This window comes from Amia ocellicauda, chromosome 22, assembly GCF_036373705.1.
Source record: "Amia ocellicauda isolate fAmiCal2 chromosome 22, fAmiCal2.hap1, whole genome shotgun sequence".
Lineage (NCBI taxonomy): Eukaryota > Metazoa > Chordata > Actinopteri > Amiiformes > Amiidae > Amia > Amia ocellicauda.
Genome location: NC_089871.1, coordinates 5440326 through 5463968, shown reverse-complemented (window position 1 = coordinate 5463968; position 23643 = coordinate 5440326). Strand labels below are relative to the sequence as shown.

At 43.3% G+C, this 23643-nt stretch overlaps 1 protein-coding gene across 4 annotated transcripts in view; it reads left to right on the top strand.

Annotated features, from left to right (window-relative positions):
* The window catches only part of spns2 (SPNS lysolipid transporter 2, sphingosine-1-phosphate), a 72528-nt gene that overhangs the window by 15692 nt on the left and 33193 nt on the right, over positions 1-23643 (top strand). For all 4 annotated transcript variants that reach the window (XM_066695300.1, XM_066695301.1, XM_066695302.1 and 1 more), the window contains exon 2: positions 7083-7148. In XM_066695300.1, coding sequence (XP_066551397.1) covers positions 7083-7148 — 66 coding nt within the window. The remainder of the gene's footprint in view (positions 1-7082; positions 7149-23643) is intronic.

Below are 23643 nucleotides of genomic sequence, written 5' to 3'. Positions count from 1 at the left end.
GACGGTTCATGACCAAGTATTGTCCACACTGGCACATGTGTCATTCTGCAGCAGGCCTCATGAATAATACATCTGCTTTTTGTGTTTTGTTTACCTAAGCTGCAAGCGGTAGAAGCTGCTTAGGAGAAGCACAATGCAATGCATGTGTGGAATCAAAAGCTGTGGCTACAAGAAATATTTAATTTCAATTTAAGTATGCCACTGAATGACGGACTGAATCTTTGTGGTTCCTCTCTCGGCTTTGGCAAAAAATAGCCTTGGCAGAGAGAGATGGCCACGATTCATCTTTCTGCCCTGATTCAACACAACATCCTGGAACGTTATCTGAGAATTAGGTTAATATTTCAGTCTTGTCTATTTACTTTGCATATATTGCTGACAACCTGATAATTTCATATTGTAGTTAACAGCTGTCAAAGGGTTCATAGAAAGGTGTTTGAGGGCATAGCATTCTTCCAGTTATGCAAATGTGTTAGTGCAGTGATGGCCAAACGCATTTTAATACATTTTTCTCAGGGTTTAAGTAATTGTGGATAATATCTAGGTGCCGAATGACTGGTGTGATTACGGCCTTCAAGAATATTTTCAGAAAGGAATATAATCAAACCAGTTGTGTATTTGGGATTTGAATGCACATTTTGTCAGCGCAACGATAATATTGGGATACACAATCAGCTGTCTTTATGGGAATCTACTGCCATGTTCAATTATTTTCCGTAATGTTATACTAGGAAGAATTCCACTGTATTCGAACACAAAGGCCTGTCTTTGTTTCCCGTCCTCCGGTTGAGATCAGGAGTTGATTGATGAATTTACTAAATGGACACAGCCAGTATTAAGCAGAGAAGTGACGGAGACAGATATTTTTGTTAGCCAATTTCCCTGCTGTCACCGGATGCAAAATCTGCAGAAATGGAGCAGAGAGTAGGACGTCAAGTGAAAAGGAAAAGTTGAAGTGTTGCGAAAAAATAAACCCTCAGTGGCTAACGAGAGCCTTGATTGTCTCTCATTGTGCGAAAATATATTGTCTCTGAAGTTACACTCGAAGGTTGATAAGAATAAGTACCTCCAGCCATTCCCAATGCTTCTCATAAACCGCCATTGTTGGGGATGTCTCCTACGTAGGGACTGGCTGTTGTGATTCATAAAAACAGGGAGAGCCCTGGAGGATTACGTTGCTGATGTAATGCAACAAAAATGCTTAATTCATAGCAAGACAACACAAGCGCTTCACAAACTAGATTAGCGCTGCTGTGAGGCTCATTTGCATCACGTTTCTGAATTCGAAGACAGTTTTTAATTCTAAAGCGAGAAGGAAAACAAACACGATTCATTTTACATAATACGACAGAGCTGTTACGTCAGCTTTTGGCAGCGAATGGCCCTGACTGGAGATCGATAACCTGGGAAAAACATGTGTTCAGTTCAATGAAATGTCCTCACAAACAATCATACACCACCCTTTATTTTCCCCAGCTGTGTCCAGGCATCACTTTCCTGTCCTGGGAATAAACTGCATGAAATATATTGATCACAGCTCAGTGGAGCAAAGTAGGGCCACTTTCACAAAGCACTGGTGTGGGTTAGCTGGCTAAATCCATTTGAATAATTCTGAAGAAAGTGTTTAATCTTTGAATAGCTGCAGCCTCTTTCCACAAAGATAATATCAGGCAATGATCAGAGCTGGCTGAGATGTTTGGGCTCCAAAGCCAAAAATATAGCCTGGAACTGCTGTACAGTGGAGGCAGTGGGAAGAGGGTAACAGTAAGCAGAGAAGGGAAACGGGGGGAGAAAAGAATTGCGCTTCAGCTTCCTGAACCGAGCTTCACACCCATTGCAATTTCCTTTGCCATCGCCGTACTTCGCCCATCCTCAAAGGACATGGTGTTACAACGGTAACGGAGTTTGTGGTGCCTCAGCTTTGTACTGCAGTAAGTACCTCCATCTGCCCCCGTGACCACAATAAACTATGGGCAGCTCTTGGCCTAGGCTCTGAATGCCTCTGTAGCCCGATTTTGAAGTCCTGTTTTAGAGAATATACAGCAGGGATATAGCGTTGTGCCCGGTTACTTCCCCACCATAACAAACCACCCAAATCCAAAAGCCGGGCTGCTACAATGGCATGGGCTGGCAGAGAAGAAGTCCCGATTTAACCATGTCCTTTCTGGAAGTTTAAAAAGAAACAAAGCATTTCTTCTCAGCCAAAACATGGCAGGGGAGAGGATTGTGTGTGTGTGTGTAGATTAAGTATTTCAACAACAATACTACAGTGGAATTCAATATTTAAAGGAAAGAAGGAAACAAACTAAAATAATACTCTAGACATCTGCCAACACATGAAAAGAATATGTTTTTTGCCCCATTTAAACTAAACGAATGAACTGCCCAGTGAAAATCAATAGCTAAATGAAGGGATGCTGCCAGTAGCTGCCACTACTATTTATCACTTTAAAAATGTTTTGAGCTTCACGACGGCCCATCTCTCTCTGCAGGAGGGTTTATTTTAATCGTCAAGGCTCTTGTACAATAAACAAGGGAAGCTGGCACAACTACTGACAGGCCTACATGCGATTCATTCACGAGCTAACTAATTTCTCCTGTAGATGTTTAAGTAAAGACATTAGGAGAGAAAAGCCTCGCTCTAGCCAGTGTGGTTAGGCCCTGAAATGTGCAAGGTCAGTAAAGCGGTGGTCGGCTGCCAAGACTGAGAGGAAGAGAGCGAGAGAAGAGCCAAATTGAGGGCATCTCCTGGAGCAATGGGAAAACCTCAGGAACGCAACGGCAACGCAGTGAAGCTGCAGTGTTGTCTTAGGAACTGGAAACCCCGGCACCGATTCACGAAGCCGTGTGAAACAAAGCAGCCCATCCAGACACTTGTGGGCACTGCTTACAGGGCACAATGAAGTCTCACAGGTGTGACTGGAGCTCCTGTGAGCTGGCCTCTCTCCCCAGGGAAGAGACACAAAAGAGGAGTTCAGATCAGATGCGCTCTGTAAGAGGCTAGAGAAGTCATAGGGGGGTGAGAGAGTGACACTAACGATGCAGGTGACTGACCTCACCTCCACCACCACCCGCCCCCTGACACACACACACACACTTCTTTACAATCCCCCGGGTTTCTGGACTGTTTAATTGTGGCACCAGCCTGGTCTGGCACCGCACTGGCAGGTGCCTAGTGCTGCCGGCAAGATGCTACACCATCTGGCGTGGGGGTCTTCCTCTCAGCGGGACAGTCGAGGTTTACAGGCAGCGTGAGGCCGTAGACGCGGTCATCTAATTAGAGTAGAGGAGAGAGTGCTGAGAGCAGTAGGCCGACACCACCACTGCAAAACTATAAAACATCTCTCTGCTAACTGCACTCTGATGTTTGTGGCTCCCCGTTTGATTATTAGGTGGTTCTCTGAGCTTGAGTTTCAGGCTCCTGAGGGTGTTTAGTGTGTGTGTTGAATGTTTTTCCAGCACAAGCCCTTGCAAAGCTGGTCACCCAAGATGTGCTCCGAGGCTGATGCCAGTCTCAAGCTCGCGACGCACGGCACAAATTGGCGATGGCCTTTGAAAAGGAACAAAGATGGCAAGCAGGGAAGAATTCATGAAACAGACTGGCGTTACTCAGCGCTCAGCTCCTTGCCCACTCTGTAGACCGTGCCCGAGACTGTCGCACAGAAGGGAGAGAGGCGAGTAAGACCCACCAGCAAGAAGGGACCCGTCTCCCAGTTAACAAGAAGAGCTCAGTGAGACCGCAGTTGTTTTCCGAGAACTAAAAACATGCGCCATCTGCTCTGGCGATTTTAACAGTTTCCTTCTTGAAAAACGTGTCTCTTTATGACTTGCCAGATTCACAGTGAAAGTGAACTCATTAAAATGTGTCGCTGTAAACCCAGATCGGCAGCTCTGCTCGGCCGCCGCCAGCGTCTCCTCGCTTCCTCCAAACCCAATGCTTCACTGGCCTTTTGTGTGTTACAGTTGCCGATAAATTGACAATGCAATTGTATTACTAATTGTATAATTCTGTTTATGACATCTGCAGTTTAAATACACAGATGTGAGTCAGATCCAGCCAAGGCATCACCCCCAAAAAATATAAATAAATCATGATCATAAATAATTCAAGTATTGTTGAACGTATAGGCGCAAAACTGCAGGCAAGTCTTGTTGTATATTTTCATTAGTGCGGGCAAGTATGCAGCCCGTTGGGTGTGGCGGTGAAAAATACTTTTCAAACAGGCAGGAATGTGAGAGTCGGAGCAGTCATTTTCCCACACTAAAAAAAAAAAAGAGAGAGAGAGAATGCAAAACTTAAAAGAGTCCTACCTCATACATAAGCAGCCTTTATAACAACAAGCATGTTAACAATGGATAGAAGTTTTGCTGAGCTGGATGCATATAGAAAGATAATTAGAATAGTGGGCAGCTGGCCTTGTTTAGAATTAATGGCCATACTTGACCTGTATGTGCTTTTGCTGTTAATTAAGAACTGCACCGCCTGTCCGGGGGCAGAGAGACAACCATGTAGAAACCTCCTAGCAGTGGGTGGTACGATCAGTTCACACCCATTGCTGGCTGGCACATGCTAGCACAGACTGCGAACCATCTTGTTTACAGGGATCTTGCCCGTATGCAGTTTACACAGGTGTGATCCTTAAATTGGAACCGGTGTGCGAGAAAGACAAATCACACAGAGTGAGTGTGCTCCAGCTATACAAAGGGCCGTTAAGTGTGAGGATGAGGGGACTCTCCACTTGAGTGTAGGGCTGGACAAATATGCAGACAGATTCACGTCCTCCCTGGGGCGTAATTGCAGTGCAAAGAGTCACTCTGATTGACAGCTCCGTAAGCAGCCCCTTCACCTGAGGATTACGCACTCGAGTGCTGAGTGGCAGGAGGCCGGGCCATAATGGCTTTCATTCCCCACATCCACTGCAGCTCAAATCTTCATTATAAGGCGAAATCAACCATGACTTCAAACAGCACACTGCAGGAATTTCCAGCGAGCAGCAATCTACCGCCAGGGTCCTCAGAACATGAAATAAAAATCACACGTACCGACGAATAAAAGAGACGCACACACCCACGTTCTCTGTGCCTTTCCAATAAATTAATCTACTGCTATACACACTCTTTACTTTGAAGCACTGAGGTATCTACTGAGAATCTAGGTTTTTAATAAAAAAATATTCATTTGTGCACATCTCATATTCTAGTTAAGTGTTCTTGCACTTTTTTCATTATTATTCGATATAAGTACAGGACTTTCTCTCTGGATTCAAACGTGGAAAAAAGCGAACAGGAAAGAAATACCCTGTCATTAACTTATATGGGATATTGCAGTCAACTGACTTTTAAAGAAGTCAGACGTTACTAAAACTATTCCCATTGTTAACCCTGTAGGTTTCCTGGAAGAGCTTTGGATCGCCACAGCTCGCGTCATTTCTTTTGGTGATTAATGATATCGCTGTTGAGATCTTGGTTTTGCTTTCAGAGTTGCAAAATAAAACCACAGAACTGTATTGTATTGTATTGGGGCTGAGTGTTGCCATGTTAACTTCACACAGAGGACAGCATGGCCTCTTTCTGGAGAAGAGGTCAGAGGTTACACAGGTTGTTTTTAGGTCAGATGACCATGATACACAACTTCATCCTCCCTGCTATATATAAATACAATTGTGAGACAAGGCTGGGTTTTGCTAGCAATTCTTGCAAGCAGACACATCGCCTAGTGTAACACACTGACTGAGACTGCTCACAATAACACGGGGAGATTTCACTAAATACCGTAGCCATTATTTAAAAGCCCTCATCTTCGTTTTCAGTTGTATCACTGGAGGGCAAGTGCAGAAAAGTGTGAGAACCTTTTTCTTCTTCCCCAGTTAAAAATAATAACAATAGCCATGAAATTGCAAGTAAGGGTATCTTCTGTACATTAGACGGAGTGTAGACGGAGAACAAAAATGCAGGCAATTAATTGCTGTCCATTGTTGGAGGCAAGCATTGTTAACTACAATTGCCCAGAGTAAGAACCCTCTCGGGCATGGCAGGAACATGAAATACTTTACAAGAAAAGGATTACCAAACATCACTGTGGACTCCGCGCTAATACTGCGGATTCATTCATGACACAACAGAAGGGAATGGGGAAGTGGAGCTGAAGAACAAAGCTGTGGTTTCAGGTGCATTGTTTGAGTACAGCAAACAGATCTGCGATGCAAAGCGAGCTAGAAGAAATGTAATGAAACAGTGTCACACGGCAGGGTTAGGACTGATAGTCCCAGTGCCATGGCTGTGCTTCCCCCCCCACACATTTATTTGATTACAAAAAAATTATTATAAAAATATATATATATATAACAGACTTTGAGCAAGTCTCTAAAAAAGGGGAGAATGCAGTGTAATTAAAGCTGTATTTTTGGACTACAAAGCAGACGCTGTCTCGCTCTCTCTGGCTTTCCCAGTCCTATAATGGTGTTGTGTAATTACAGTGTGCAGCAGCAGGAACATTTGGGACAGGATGCGCCCGATCAGTTCCAGAGCCGTGTCATTTTCTGTGGCCGCGCAGAAATCTCTGTGGCGCAGGATTTACACAGCGAGCAATAAAATCCAACAGTGGTTCTGTTATTTGACGGGGGCCGTGCCAGCCCAGGGAGCCATAACCGTAATCCGTCTGTGCAATCCTGTGGAGAGAGAAACCATTTTTAGAAGACTGCTATGTAAACGAGATAAAGACGAATCGATGATACGGTTGCTGAATTAAACGGCTATTCCAAATATTTGTCAGACGACGCAAAGCGAGCACGGGCCAAGAGCTCAGATCTATTCTGATAATTGAAACGGAAGCATGTGTACCATGATGAATTTTCAGAATTTAATTTCAGCGGATGGAATTTGATTTTCGGTTACACCAGGGCTATGAAGTCAATGAATTCTGCGAGAAAGACAGTATTGTGTGGTTGTGGCAGCTCGGCGTATGAACAAACGCAGAACATTCAGCTACAATATGAAACAAAATAAAAACACACGTGACATTTGAATGTATTTTAAAATCCGGATGCCGCCAGAGTATGACCAGAGTTTACACTGTCTTTCAGGTGTGCTTCTGGACATTCAGCAACATTTCCAAGTCAAGGACAGTGAAGCAGGCTTGTTGCAAACAGGTGAGTCTCTTTATGTTGTTTTCCCTCTCTAATTAAAGCTGACCTCACAGATTCAGACGCATTACGTCTTGATACGCTTATAACATCCCAAAGAGGTTGTGGTACACTTCTAAAATAGGGTATGTATTTATATATATCTGTATATGTATACACACACACACACGCACACACAGCTATACACACGGAGAGACAGAGAGAGGGAGTGAGACACTAAGACAACACTCCTTTGAGGCCTGTTGTTAGGAGCTTTCATAGAAACAAGACGCCTTCACAAGCAGCAAAGAAATAACAGGAGCCATGGTTTCCTGTCAAGTAAGACCCATTGAACTCACCTTTTTCCCCTGCTTTATTAAAACCTCATATCCCACATGAAACTCTGCCTTGTCCAGCTCTAGATGCCCCTTCCCCCCCCACGCCCCAATGAAACACTGGGGTGCATTGAAGCAGCGGCGCAGGCAGGGATGTGGGCTGTGTGTGGTCCACTTCTACAGCGCACAAGAAAGGAGAACCTGGGCAAATGGCTTATGATGATAAATGTGTTTCAGTAATGAGTCGGATTGATCCGAGAATCTCTCTGGTGATTCATTCGCACTGTAAGATAAATAGCCTGTATTTCCGTGCTGCTTTCTTTTCTATAAAGGCGATTGATTGAAGCAAATTATATTTATATATCGTCCTTTATTAGGGAATAACAAGGCTCTATTGATTCGGCGTACTGTGGAATTGAACAGAAAGTGTGTTTAATTCAAATACATTCAACGTGTTTCTGTTCATATCAAAATCCATTCGTTACCATAGTTATGCGAAAGCCTGTTTTATTCTCAGTGAAAAGTGTTAATAAGACTTGTATTGTGTGTGTGTGTAGGTCCTGATTCTTTCATTTTTCAAAATCAAACTCACATTCAATTTATAAGTGCAATTAATTATTTTTAGGTGGAAATAAGCCCTGATTTAAAAACATCACAATGTGCCGAAAGAGTAATTCCACTTTGTATCTAATAATACACGAGCACTAGAAAATGCTGAATAAGAACAGGGGGAGGGAACCTGTGACGAACGCTTTCCTTTATGTCTCTAATTAAGCACTACCTGCGATTACAAGAAAGTCAAGACTAATTAAAGTGAAGCAGCACACGAGCTGTGTGCTTCCAAAGAACTTGTTAATCAATTTGCAGGAGAAGTGAGAGACAGGTTTATGTATTAATTTAAACACCCCTCTACACTTTCATTCCATTAAATATTTACCGAAAATTATTCCTCTCCTGAATGCTTCCGGCCATTATTGGTTTCTTTGATTGCGCTTTCATAGCCGTTATGAATACCAAACATTATTTATCACATGTGTAGAGTAAAACATACTAATTAACATCTGCTTAACTGTTGGAGCCAGATGATTTTTAAAGAGCATATTTAGGACTGGCAAATAAGATGGACCAACCACACACAAATGCTCCTAAAAGCAAGTGAACAACCAGGGGCTGAAGAATTTGGGATTGTAACAAACATTGCTGTAGTATCTTTAACAGGGGGTTTAATGGATTATCTCAGTTGGTAAGATTACAATGCAGGTGTAATCAACATCAAACACCATGTAATCCAAATCAGTTCACTGAATAAGCCAAAATATATTGTGGTATATTTAAACAAATAAAAAAGCTTTTCACAAAACAAACATTCTATGCATCTTACAGTGGCATTTTCTTGTGTGAAAATTCAACATGGCAAAATTGTTTTCATAAAAACGATAACCGCGTATTTGGCCTCGGGCATCTGCAGATGAAAACAGGAAGTGATTGGAGCAAGTTTGACATTTCGCTCAGGCAGGGTGGTGACTTGTAAACACCTGGAATAATAATAACAATTATTATTGTTTGGAGTGTTTTTTTCCGTTGTGTTAAGAAAAGTTAGGCATCTTTGTTTAGATCGTCGATTTGATCTTTATTTAGGATTACAATTAGGATGTAAGATTTCAGTGTTTGTGTTCTTTTTCAGTAAAACTAAAGTGGGTAAATGTTTTTGAGAGCTGTGATATTTCAAACTTGAAGGAATGCAGTTTAACCCAAATAGAGCATCAAGGAACACTTACACAGGGAAGAAGTCATTTAGTTTCTATAATATATTGAATATAGCTTGATTCTTTCTAGTCTATTTATTCTTTTTCTTGGTCAAAGGTTGAAAATAGATTAAAAGCAACAGGATGCTCCGTGTTTGTTCTTATCTGATGAAAGCATCTGCTGGTGCCCCTCTTTGCACCCTGCTTTTAAAAGTTTTAGCTTTCACTCCAAGGTTACAGGATTGAAAAGAGCCTTTTGCTCCTTCTGGATTCCTTTGTCTGTGCGTTGACTCAAATCCCTGCTTAAGGCGTATGTGAGGAAAAAAAAAAAAAAGTTTGCGCTCATTATGTAGTTATACACTCACCTAAAGGATTATTAGGAACACCTGTTCAATTTCTCATTAATGCAATTATCTAACCAACCAATCACATGGCAGTTGCTTCAATGCATTTAGGGGTGTGGTCCTGGTCAAGACAATCTCCTGAACTCCAAACTGAATGTCTGAATGGGAAAGAAAGGTGATTTAAGCAATTTTGAGCGTGGCATGGTTGTTGGTGCCAGACGGGCCGGTCTGAGTATTTCACAATCTGCTCAGTTACTGGGATTTTCACGCACAACCATTTCTAGGGTTTACAAAGAATGGTGTGAAAAGGGAAAAACATCCAGTATGCGGCAGTCCTGTGGGCGAAAATGCCTTGTTGATGCTAGAGGTCAGAGGAGAATGGGCCGACTGATTCAAGCTGATAGAAGAGCAACTTTGACTGAAATAACCACTCGTTACAACCGAGGTATGCAGCAAAGCATTTGTGAAGCCACAACACGTACAACCTTGAGGCGGATGGGCTACAACAGCAGAAGACCCCACCGGGTACCACTCATCTCCACTACAAATAGGAAAAAGAGGCTACAATTTGCACAAGCTCACCAAAATTGGACAGTTGAAGACTGGAAAAATGTTGCCTGGTCTGATGAGTCTCGATTTCTGTTGAGACATTCAGATGGTAGAGTCAGAATTTGGCGTAAACAGAATGAGAACATGGATCCATCATGCCTTGTTACCACTGTGCAGGCTGGTGGTGGTGGTGCAATGGTGTGGGGGATGTTTTCTTGGCACACTTTAGGCCCCTTAGTGCCAATTGGGCATCGTTTAAATGCCACGGCCTACCTGAGCATTGTTTCTGACCATTTCCATCCCTTTATGACCACCATGCACCCATCCTCTGATGGCTACTTCCAGCAGGATAATGCACCATGTCACAAAGGTCGAATCATTTCAAATTGGTTTCTTGAACATGACAATGAGTTCACTGTACTAAACTGGCCCCCACAGTCACCAGATCTCAACCCAATAGAGCATCTTTGGGATGTGGTGGAACGGGAGCTTCGTGCCCTGGATGTGCATCCCACAAATCTCCATCAACTGCAAGATGCTATCCTATCAATATGGGCCAACATTTCTAAAGAATGCTTTCAGCACCTTGTTGAATCAATGCCACGTAGAATTAAGGCAGTTCTGAAGGCGAAAGGGGGTCAAACACAGTATTAGTATGGTGTTCCTAATAATCCTTTAGGTGAGTGTATGTGACAGGTATAAATTCTCACAGTGATTTTTTGAATGTTTTAAAAGCTTTACAAGTTTGTCTGAAATCTAGCGGTAAACGTGTTTGTTTATTTACGTACTTTTTCCCGAAAACTCCCTAAATTGTTGGACACTACATGACATATCTTTGGGGAGTCACATTCAGGTGTAGGTGAAGATAAAGTGTTGGTAATGGCTTCTTTTTTTGTTACCTTTTCATAATAGAGCAGCACAATTTGACAGTTTGTCTTTGAAAAACCATTGAGACAGGGCAATTCACCCCAAACTTTGCTCATTCCCGTCTCCGCCACTGTGAGAGTGACAGCCCAGTAGCACCAAACCACAGGGACTAAAGGCACGACACAGTGGGGGCAATGGGCGTGATTATCAGTTTTGTCACACATATGCTTCCACAAGGCCATATCTCGTTTCCTCAGCTGTCAGAGGCTGGCAAGAAGCTGGGATGGCAATGACGCCTACATAGGGAGAAAACAAACTTTCGGTGACGTGCTGTCTGACTGCTGGGAGACTTTCCGCAGCCCCGGCCCTGGCACCGTGCCTCTCTCGCCGCCCCGCGGAATTTGGTACCTGGCCGTGAGGCTCAGGGGGTTTGAGCCGAGAGAGGGGATTGAGAAGACGGCACGAGGCGTCAACAGCGGGACTGACTCACTCCCGCCGTGTCCTTGAACCCCTCTGCCAGGAACAATCACAGCTGTGTAACTACCTGTGGGCTGATATGTGGCTCCTATTTGCTTTCCGTCTCCCTTTATTGCCTGGTCTCAAACTGCTGACACTAGCTGGATAGGTGCCGATGTGCTGCAGGCGTCTTTCCGGTGGTTACCTTCAGAATGGAGCAGTTAGGCGAAGGGCCCCCGTCATACGTGCGTGCATTCTTCTTAAACATCGCCCCCCTCTGCACAAACAATTTCACACTGGTATGAAACGACTGTTATTTTTAGGATCGTTTCATTTTGACACCTGGTTTTATTCATCTCTCTAAGACAGTGTGTGTCGGCTTCACATAGACTAAATTCTAAACCTTTATTTATTCCCCGGCCCTGTCGGCTGCAACCCACCGCACTGGTATTATTTTTCTGCCCTTTACTCTTATTACGTGAACAAGCATTTAATATAAAGACAGTGGGACTCGAGATTTAGCCGTGACCTGCTAATCGCTTTCACAGCGCTCTACACTTTCAGGAGAGAGAGATTTCTACCACAGTAATCATGTTGTTTTTGTTGTAGTCTGGGTTTTTTGTCAAGTCAAAGCTCGGGCGTTTAACGTTCCTCAAAGGTTGCGGAATATACGCGTTGAAGGTTAGAAACAAACAAGTGCCATTGAAGGTAAAATATTTTGCAGATCAAAGCAGGGGTTGAAAAAAGCACGGCTCAACTCTGGCTCCCTCAGGTAACAACAAAGGCGAGAGAGAGGCGGAGAGGCAGAAGTTCAGATGTAGCTTCGTATTATCGCCAGCGTGGTATTCAGGGTCTGCTCCGGGCCCTAATCCCTGGTGACTCGAGTTGCGTTTGAACTGATAGCCTGTCAAAATCATTAGCATTCTTCTTGGGATTTGTGACACAAGACCTGCTATCAGAGGCAGGCGATCCACTTTATCCTCCCTTAAGCTCTGGCATCAGGGCAAATGAGCCCAGTGCTGAGCCAGTATTGCCCCCCACCCATTTCACTGTGGTACTTATACGCGAATCCCAATGAGCAGGTGGCGAAGAAGCACAGAGCAAGGAAAACACATTTGGGATCCGACAGACAGACTTGCTGTGAGAGACTGTAGATTGAGTATCCTAGCCAGCTATGTCTGACACCTTGGGCTAATTAGTTAATGTGACATTCGGAGCAATGAGGCAATACGGAAATTTGATATTTTCTACAGTGGGCCTATCTATCGTTAATCCATTATCAGTCTAGGTATCCTCCCTAGTTTGGATTTGGAAGCGGAGCTGAAAATTGTTCCTGGCTTTAAGACTGGGAGAAAAATTATAGTGCATAAATCACAAAACAGGTGCCACTGCAAGGCAATCCTGAGGAGCGAGCGAGAATAATTCCCTGAAGAGTAACTTCCAGCCGTTGTACAAGTATTTGTGTTCATATGCACCTGTACTGCCTCAGAAAGCATCCGAATGCGCGGCTCACCCGTCAGTTTGTAGCCACACATAAGTTACAGGCACAGAATGTTAATTTATTTCAACAAGAAACAAGATTTATTACGAAAGACTGATTTGATTTTTTGTGGATTCTACAATTGGAGGCTCTGGAGAAAGCCCACAACAGACACCCACGGCGGCAGGAGGCGTTTGCCAGCTGAGCCAAGACTGGAGTGGGCGGCTGATCGTCGAGAGAGGAGAGCTTATTGCACCTGGATAATGTTACACTCCTCGGGCTTCAGAGAGTCTGTGGGATTCTTTCCTTTGTTCCTCTGCCCTGGGGAGCAAACCAGAACCATTTGTTAAAGCAAGTGCAGAATTTAAAGAGTCATTCCCGGGCTGCACTGTGTGACTGGTGACTGACAGGCAGAGTGAGATTAGATCCCCATGGGCTGTCCATCTCTCGTCAACGCCATGCCGTGTGCCCAACCCAGAGTATTCTGCCAATCCCATGCCTACACAATCATACCAAGCAATTAGCAGCACCCAAACAAACAGTACCTAAATATCTCCAGTTATACAAACAAATGACAGTGACCCATGATCAAACTAAATACCTTCACCTCTGTTTTAGAGCCCAATTAGTATGTTTTTCATTTCCCAATGAAATTGCATTTTTTGGCATGTCCTATGTCATTTGCGGTTGTGTTTCACGCCCAGGCATGTCAGAAGTATTTGTCTTCTTTCTCCAGAGCATCTATTCTTCCTCAGAGTTTTCATGCACACCTGCCGATTCGAGATTTCTATTCAACAGTCGTTGGCAGTCATCTTCCTCCGTCTATCTTCACACAGTGGCGGGAATGGTCTGACGTTTCCGTACGGTTTCATTTCACGAAACGTGTATTTTTCATTTTCCTCCTGGCAGCCGGTTTTTGTTCGGCTGACATCTTGACAGGGGCTTCTCTTTCAGACTTCTATCAGGGTGTATTCAGAACATCTCCGTGTCTGATAAAGTGACACACACAGCATGCCGCCGGCAGATACAGATGCTTACGTCTGTGCCTTTCACAACACAACACACGACACGTTGAGGAAATAGAGTGGATTGTGCTTTTAGGTCAAATGTAAGGCTTTGGAGAGAATATTTAGTCCCATTCATATTCGGACATATATTTATATGGATTTTGTTCTGCGTGTGCGTCATTAGAACGCATGTTTCCCTTTCATTAACTTCAGTGAAAAGGCAATGAACGGATGTCTGTCTTAAGATGCATTTAGATCTGTGAGGCAGGGAATGATCTCAGAAAGGAAGCACAAGACAAAAACCTGGAACAAATGCTATTTCAGAGAGAGGGAGAATGCTGCTGGTCTTTTTCCTGAGCTCTCGGTCCCATTCAGTGTCATTGTTCCCAGTGAACAAGCTGCGTTCCTGTCCTCTCCCCCCCACCCTCATTTGCTTCACCCGTATTTCAGAAGACAAGAAATGCTGCGTTAGGGGTGAAGGAAGAGCAAAGAGGAAGATGAAGAGACGAAAGTAAAAACAAAGAGGAGAAAAGAAGAGTTAACGACAAAGAGTAGTCCTGTAAAAGCAAGCCACAATTGCCTGTTTGACAAGTTTAATAAGGAAACAACCTGCTTGTGTACTTTTGATTTCTCTGAGCTGACAAAAAAACAACAACAACAAAAAAGGACAAGTTTCTAAAAATGTCCCACAAGTATTTTCACTTTCCATAAAACGAGAAGCTCTGTGGCACTTATTGAGCACCTTGCTGGAGGAATCACAACGTTTTACACATACAGAGTTAAGATATTTCTGATATAGATATTAACGTAAAGACTTAAAAGCAAGGCAGACTGCAGACTTTTAATACGGCCCTTGAGCAACCATCAGTTTATCAAAGTAGGGAAATCCCGAATCAGCTGTCCTAAACGATCAGAAATAATGTTGTCAAATAAGGTATAAACAGCACAGATAAGAAGGCTTTCGAGGCTGAAACCCTATGACATGTTTGTTTATTTTACTGGGATTGGAGACTAATGCCGGTATTCACAAATTAGGGGGCTGTGCCGTTAAGCAAAGGTGATATTCGGGCACCTGGGTATGTTTTCTGTGCTGTGGAGAGGAGGCTAAACAAGTCGACTCCACAGGCCTCCACTCCGGCTTTGATGGTAGGCCAGGTCTCTTAGGACAGTGACTGGCACACATCCGTTCCCTTAACATCCTCACCCCCAGCCAAATCATGACACGAAGAGCCCGACTATCTAATCTGTTCATCTGAGCCAATTAAAACAAAAATTCCTCTCAGGCAGGAACATGGGAGTGCCTGGAGACAAAAAAAAAAAGAATCTATGTCCAGACGGAGGCTGCCCAGGGTTTTCCATCCCTGTTTGATGTGTAAATCCTAGTAATGCATCATTAGCAGACAGACCTCGGAGTAGAGGTTTTAGTAATGCAGAAAAGCCTTTGCATCACAGATAGGACTTCCCTTGATGCGAATTATTTGCATAATCTTCTATGCAGGCAAAAGCCGACTTCTCCGACATCGCCGTTTTAGGGATGTTCTATTTTTTAACAAAACGTTTTCTCTAGAGGGAGGTTATTATTGTTTTAAATCCATTCGATAAAGGTATTGCTGGAATGTTAACCGATTAAGAAGTACGCAGGTTCGCAAAATACGGACGGACGGGGAACAATTCTCTGCTGAACACGGTGATGTAATCGGCCTCATCCCAGGACACGGGGGCAGCTGTGCGGAGGACCAAAATAATACAACCTAGCTCTTCGTTTTATCTTTACATCTATCTCTCTATATCTATCTCTAGATTTCATTTGCATGCAGTTGGGCATATCTGCCGTGCAACATAGTAACATACACAAGTACAATGGCTTGGCATGTACGATTAAAGTGTCTTAGAGATACGAAGCATCTACACGCACGGGACTCAGGCACAATTTCGGCATCTCCCAGTGGCAATTCCGGCTGAGCAGATATCCGTGTCTGTAATGTAACACCTCCACGGTATCTCTCTTGTTTGGTTTGGGGACCAGCAGAAGTGGGTGTGTGCTCAGCGACTCAAGCGTTTTATCATCCACGCTACAGCCCACACAATAAGCTGTGATTCACTGAGCTCCACTGCCTGCATCTTAATAAGCAGTTCAGCTTCAAACAGCTCAATATGGCTCAGATGGCCGGCCCCTAAGATGGGTTTGCTGCAATATACAGCTTGTTGAAAGCTCAGAGAAGGGAGCTCAAGGACAGCGAGAGAGAGAGAGAGAGAGAGAGAGAGAGAGAGAGAGAGAGAGTGAGTAATGAATTATTGCCAGTGCTGAGAGGAGGTGTAGGCAGTGACTACAGTATAGTATTTGTAGTCCTGATTCTTATATAATTATCCAAGGCGTTGTTAAGGTGTTGGATGGAAAAAAAAAATACTTCAAATAAACTAAAGGAAATGGAGTTTATATTCTTGACATCTACCCACCAACTAAAGAATGTTTTAATTAAAAGTAAAAATGGAAACACTTCATACTAGACACCACTATTTTACACCAAGAATATACCTATTCTATGATCAACCAGAATATGTCGCTACAATATACCTTGCTGCAGGTTTGGTGTATTAAAATAGCATATTCCCTTTTCTCCATAATGTAAAAAGCACTGCCCTAAGAGTCCTCTCAGTCCCGGAGTCATGCCAGCTTCTGCTCATCAGAGAGACATGTTTATGAGCACTGTGGCTTTCAGAGGTTGCATAATGAAACCTGTCACCCGAAGATGCCTTCAGGCCTGTAAGTCCACCCTCCCTCCTTCCCTCTCAGACACCTATAAGAGGATAACATGCACGAGTGGCTTTTGTCCGAAGAGTGCCTCTAAACAGTGACCCCTGGTAAACAGGCATCATTTACCATCGCTAATCCACTTATCCTACCCCTCCTCTTTGCCTTCATAGGGAATAAAAAGTGACGGCAAAAAAAAACCTTTTCACTTCCCTCCGCGCTAATTTTAGAAGCTATTCCCCTGGCCCCCTCCACTCCAGAAGTGCCAAGCGCGGCAATTCAGCGGCGCTCTCACAAAATCCGCCTTCCTCGCAAAAGGCAGGGAAGAAAAACTGCCTTGTTCTGCACTTCACTCTTCGAACGCTTAATTGTTTTGGCCCCCAGCCATGTGGGAAGCTTCCCTCGCTGCCGCTCCGCACACTCGCTGAGCGCTCTCTGCCCAGCACCCTGATCCTCGAGAGAGCATTTCAATCAGGATCATGGGGATGCGGACGCTGTGGAGAGCTCTGAACCCCACTTGCACATTGAAATGCATCCTTCCACTCAACCATAAAATAGCAACCTTTGATTCCTGTTTATAATTTGTTTGCCAAAAAAGATACTGGCTCTCTCATTGACCTTAAATAAAGAGGTGAAAAAGAATCCCCTTTGTAGTACTGTTTAAAATGTTATAAAAGTATATTTTTCACTAACTGATTTTGCATCAAGTCATCTGTATTTTTGACATATCTGATCGAGTCTTTATTCGCTTAAAGGCAAACTGGAGTTTTAGATAGATCTGACACTGTATCATGGGATGTGAGATCACTTTAATGTGATCACGTTAAACTAAAGAGTTCCCCAAAGCGCTACGGGAATGATTGACGAGGTTTGTGATGTAGCTGCCAATGGGAACGGCGTTACAGAAAACATTTAATTTTCTAAGGTCAAAAGGACGTAAAGTCTGGAAATAACAAGCCTTGCCGACCAGATACAGTGCTTTAGATGAAATGCCCTTGTGATTTGAATAAGCGTGCCTGATATTCTCACTTCAGCAACAGTCCTGAATATATATGAATTTGAAAATATGCAGGATAGAGCAACAGGTGGCGAACTGTCATGGGTGTGAAGGCAATGCGAAAAAAAAACTTCAAAAATTAAGTGGATTTTCACATCATATGTAAACACAACCATATACGTACTTTTTTTGTTTTTTATTTTTAATACATTTGCAAAGATTTCAAACAAACCTCTTTCACATTGTCATTATGGGGTATTGTTTGTAGAATTTTGAGGAAAATAATGAATTTAATCCATTTTGAAATAAGGCTGTAACAACAAAATGTGGAAAAAGTGAAGTGCTGTGAATATTTTCTGGATGCACTGTATCAACAGTTAAAAGTGTCTGTATTGCTCACTCAATGCTGTGATATTTATGAGCCGATACAAAATCTAATTTACCTAAATCAAGTTAAATTCTTTTCAGATTACGTTGGTTTCCAGATGAATAGCGTAGTAAATTCCTTTTAAATAAATATATATGTTTACAGACACATCAGCTCACATGATGCCATTGTTTCAGCACAGTTACACCAAATAATAACACTGTTCCACAATGGCAGCATTACAAACTTCAATTCTCCTTGAACGGCTCTTGAAACAATGGGCCTCCGGACGACTAATCCAGCAGGGTCTCTGTCCTAACAAAAGCCTCCGTCGTTCAGCAGCTTTTAATTCTGCTATTCACTGACAAAAAAGCAAAGCAAGAAAAGGTCTGACATTACACTTTCTATTGTTTTGGGTAAGAGGCATATTTTCCGATGAAAAACAGCCAAGAAAAAAGTGCCCCCCCGCTCTCTCTCTCCCTCCCAGTGGAAGTCACTAATGGCTGGACAGAAATTAGGGATATTGAGGTCATTGTTTTTGTGAAAACCTTTAGACTATTGTTTCCTTACTGCCCCCCGACTCCCCCCAGAACATACATCATCCGCATATTTCTGTCCCATTTTCAAAGGAGTGGAATTTCCTTTACCTTCTGAAAAATAACCCTTTTACCAGGATATCCTTCTGTAGCAATTTTTTTTTTATGTTAACCCCCCCAAAGAAAACAAAAAGCAGCCACATTCTGGGACGTTAAACAGTTAACCCATTGTTAAACCCTCTTCAGTTGTACTTATCCTCATAAACCTGTGATTTAGTTTATATAGTACATGCAGCCAAACAGAAAGCATCCAAACACTTTTCAGTAAATTGGGGTTCAACATCCTGTGAAGACTCACAAAAAACGGATCCTGAAACTTCCCGTCTTGCCACTCAACTCAAGAGAGAGGACATTGCTCTTTGTAGATGTCCGTTTACCTCAAACCACAGAGGGAACACTTCAAAGCAATTTAGATGTATTACTCATACTGAACCCAGGCATTAATAAGTGAGCTTGTCGAAACAGTCAGTTTGAATTTTAAAGTGACGTCCTACGTTTCGCATATTAAGTCTCCATTTTACGTTCCTGAAGTTGGACTAATGATTTGTATCTCAGGAAGAAGTTTCTGTGTGCGAAACAAGGTTGCTCTCATCACGGTCCTGATTGCATGCCACACAAAATAAGCTGCTCTTTGAGTAAATTGACTTTTGCACCGTGCAGACGTGCGACATTTTTGACTTGTGGTTTCATTGTTCTAGGACATTCTCATTATTGCTTCGAGAGTGGCAGATGAGTCACAAAGAAAGCTTTCAATCCTTGAGGCTTTCAGCTTTGCCCTGGGCATTGTACAAGGCACTCCTCTGAAAAAGATGTATTGGCAGCAGTTGCTCCATAATGATAGCAACCTAATTTGTCTCCTGCGTCTCTTTCGTTCCCATGCTGAGAGATTGCAGATCGACCGAAACTATACGGCAGTTGACCAGATTAAAATCTATTAGCTTTTTAAATATATGTATATTACCTCCAAATAAGGGCTGGGCTGCACTGATCATTTCACAACTAAACCACAAACACCTGTGTCATATTTACTCCGTTTTACAGTCATTAATTAAAATGCTAATTAAAAAGAATTAGAATAATCACAAGATCTACAGTAGAGCACACAACAGGCTGTAGAGAACAGCAATAGAAGAAAAGATATCCTGAAAACCCTGCTTGTGCCTTCACGGTGTTGCCTCCATTAGCATTTCATTCATGCAGGAGAGATGAATACAGTTCATACGCATGTTTCAATTTGCGTGGCCTTAATGACGATTGCATACCGACTGAATCACTGACTGTGACGACGCCATTTGCGGAGCTTGATTTTTATTCCCTCTTTCAGAATGCAAAGTGTAAAGCAATTATTGTTCTTAAGAAAAGACTCACAAGTTTTTTCAATGTGTGCAGAAGACGAGCGTCAAATAATTGCCCACATCAGTCAAAAAGGTGCTTGTGTCTGAATGCCACGTTTCAACACCTCTTGTAGACTTAAAGGTGTGCTTCTTTTGTAATTTAGTTTCCCCTCATAAGTGTGTGACACCCAGAGGAATGCTACAGTTCTTCCTAACCCCAGTATTAGTAGGGAGGCAGAAACGGGTCCTACGTCTTAGAAATCAGCCACTTGAGCGATGGGCCCACACAAAGCAAACACAAGGAAAAATAATCAAAGGATAACAACAAAAACATGTCATTCTCCAGCATGGGGGAACAGCAGGTCCTCCTCTCTCATTTTGCTACTTGAACCCGATACAATTACAAACAGAGAAAGTTTAAGCACGGTCATGCTTAAAACGCTAAAGTACAACCGCAGCAAGATAAGAAAAGACACACAGCCTTCACAGTGACAGTGGGTCTGAGGCTGCCGGTAAGGAGTGGAGCTCGCCTGGTTGCTAAGTGGTGGGAGCAGGCGACTGTGACAGGCTGACATGTTCAGACCTGCCGACGGGACACATTGTCTTCGGCAGCTGCAGTCCACTGGAATTCAGTGGCATTTGCATACGGTTTAAAACAGCAGTTTGTGAAGCAGACGCTCAAAGAAAACAGAGTGCTCCCCTGTATTTTGAGACTGATCAATCAATAATAATAATTATTATAATAATAGTAACACCCTACCCATGGAACTCTCTCCAAATGCTCTTGAGAGACATGTCCCCTGCCCAAGCACATATGTAGCTGATGGTTTTGTTAACATGACAACATCAGGGTGTTCAGTCACATTCCTTGGATTCAAACCATTATCTTTCAACACTCAAAGCACTGTGTCCCTCATAATGAAGGTAATCCAATAACACTGGAATGGGCAGGTAGATGGATGTGTGAATCATTGCACACAGTACAGTAAAGTACAGTACAACATAACGAAACCCATTGTACTTGTTTTGCTTGCAAACCATGCCACACACATTCTTCCCCTCCCAGTTTCTGAAGGAAAACTATTTAATGTAATGTAATGTAATGACATCCCAAAGCAGCTGAAGGCCCTGGGTATTTACCTTCAATACCTGCAGCTCTCTGACCTTTGGACTTCAATTCATTTGTGGGCGTTTTCTGGCAGCAGCAATTATAGCACCATATTTCAATCAAGACTCAGCTGCTTAAGAAGTGTGTTTATGCAACAAGGGGATCTGTAGTTGTTGCTTCATAACAGGAATGATGTACGATTTAAAAGTTATTCGTTGTATTTACATGTCTGCGCGTCAAACATTGAACACCCGCAATAGCATGCAAGGCAAGAATGCAATCCCAAAACAGGACGGCGACACTGACGGAAGCAGGAACACGTTTAAATGGGTCTGTTATTGTTAGGGTGTTTTGTCTCCATGGGGATGGACACCTGTGTTGACACCGAGTCCCACCCCGGCACGGTCTCCGTCCAAGAAGGTGAGGTCAAGAGATTATATTCTAGCTAATCTTAACAAGGCTAACACACTTCACAATCACTCAATTACAATGTTACAGCTCTGCCCACACAATCAATCTGCTTAACCCAACAACAAAACAAATCGCTTGTGTGTTTTGGAATGCAGCCTGGCTACATGCACCGCTTTTGAACAAAATAAACAAATAAATAAAGACACAGTAAATATTTCATGGCCGCGCTCAGACCTTATATGCCCCAGAGAAAAAAAGAGATGTATTAAAATATCCTCCGCCTCTATCACTTTGGGGGAGTTTTTCTAAGCTCATCTAATATCGTTCTGTGATCATAATTGGTCGGAGCATAATCGCACTCGGCGCAGTTCAATGCAATCGCCATGGTTACTGCTGCTGCAGGTCAATAGTTATTTATTCTGTTCTCTTCCGAGCCGGGCTCTGTGAGGTCATCGAGTGTTAAAAGAGATTTGTTCTGGTTAGAAGGACATGCTTGCCGATACATCAGATGAAAAAAAGGCCTCAGCCAGTAGGACATATTCTAGAGGTCAGCCGTGTGACATACTGCGCGCCCATCGCTTCCCACTCCCAGCTGAGCAGCCTCTTCATTTGTCCTTAATAACCAGGTGGCCCCCGTCAGCTTCGCTACAAATTGAGTCTTTTTCTCGTGTGAGGACGACTCTGCGCGGCTGCCCTGCTCTCTCTCTCTCTCTCTCGACAACAGAATTCAAAACAGAAAATATAAAAAAATAAACCATTCCATAAATAGAGCACAGTAATCACTAATTTGGTTGAAAATAGGACTGAAGTGTTGAAGTTCGGAGCCCTTCGATAGAAAAGGCAGCAGCAGCCTGTGGGAATCGCTGCAAAAGCCGTTTAGCTGCTGGTCAGTAGGGCAACCTATTAGTGACCAATTAGTGACCAATTAAATCACCTGTGAATGTATAATGCCTGTGTCGTATTTCACATGGTCCTCGATGATCATGCGGCAGGTGCTTCTAATCAGCCCAACATGGAGTACGACTCTAATCATCTCTCTCTCCAGTAAAATACTTCACACTTCACGGTTTAAATCGCTCGATTGAATCCCCAGCATGAATAAAAAAAAAAAAATCTAATCTCGGCAGAGAGCCACAACTCTACAGCACAAGAGTTAAAGATCGACCAAGATAGGGAGAGGACTCTGGGGAAGGGGGGGGGTGCGTCCCAGACAGACGAGGTAACCCTGGTGTCAGGCTGCAACCCTCACCGACTACTATCAGAAGAAAACTGAGTAATCCATCCGTCTCCCGGTATCGCCTGTCACGGCGCGGCGGCTCCCACACGATTTGGAAGTGCATGAGAATGTTGCTGTTGGCAATAGGAAGGGGAAAGTCTCAGAGGTGAAAAAGGCTGTCCCGCACTTCTGTGGTTTTGTATATGTTTAACTGTCATTGTGTTAGTCATGTAGAAATACAAAGATTTATAATGGATGCAGGCACTTAAATACACAAATGTTCTTTTTATCCCCTACTTGAACAAATCTTGCGGTGTTTCGCCAGCTGTTCTTCTGCTGAAGCGCACGGCTGCTTCAGTCAACTCCAACTAATACACCAGCAATGATGAAGACAAATAAGCTAACTATATCAAGTCTCACTGTGCCAGCTTTTCATTATACACTCTGCGGTTTGGTGTTGCAGACAGATTTTGACTAAGCTACCGGACTCAATATTGAAGGACATATAAACCCCGTGTCATGGCAAGATTGTCCCCCTGGTGTTAGGTGACTCAGTGTCTTGTGTGGTATGCTTGCTTAAGTGGTCACAATCGGTGGTATCTCATAGCAAAATGTACAGAAAATCTATTTGGAATCCAAACGGTCACGTTTTAAAATTTCCTCTCCTTTTTCGGCTGTTGCTTCATCTGCCGCAAGTTTGTCCTCCTTGAAGAAGCATGCAGACCAAGCGGGAAACGGAGCGCACTGCACAAACAAGGGAGGTGCGGTGAGGCAGGCTTGGCATGTGCCGGAGCAGGCAGGGAGTAACTCCGAAGGAAAGAACAATGCACCGCAAAACTGCAGAGAGAGGTGCTAAAACTGTGACCTTCCTGTAGTTTATTACCAGCCCTGGAGTTACGGTGGGTTTATCTCTGCACTGTTCAGAAACAGCCTGTCTGCCTTCATCCGCTTCGGAGCA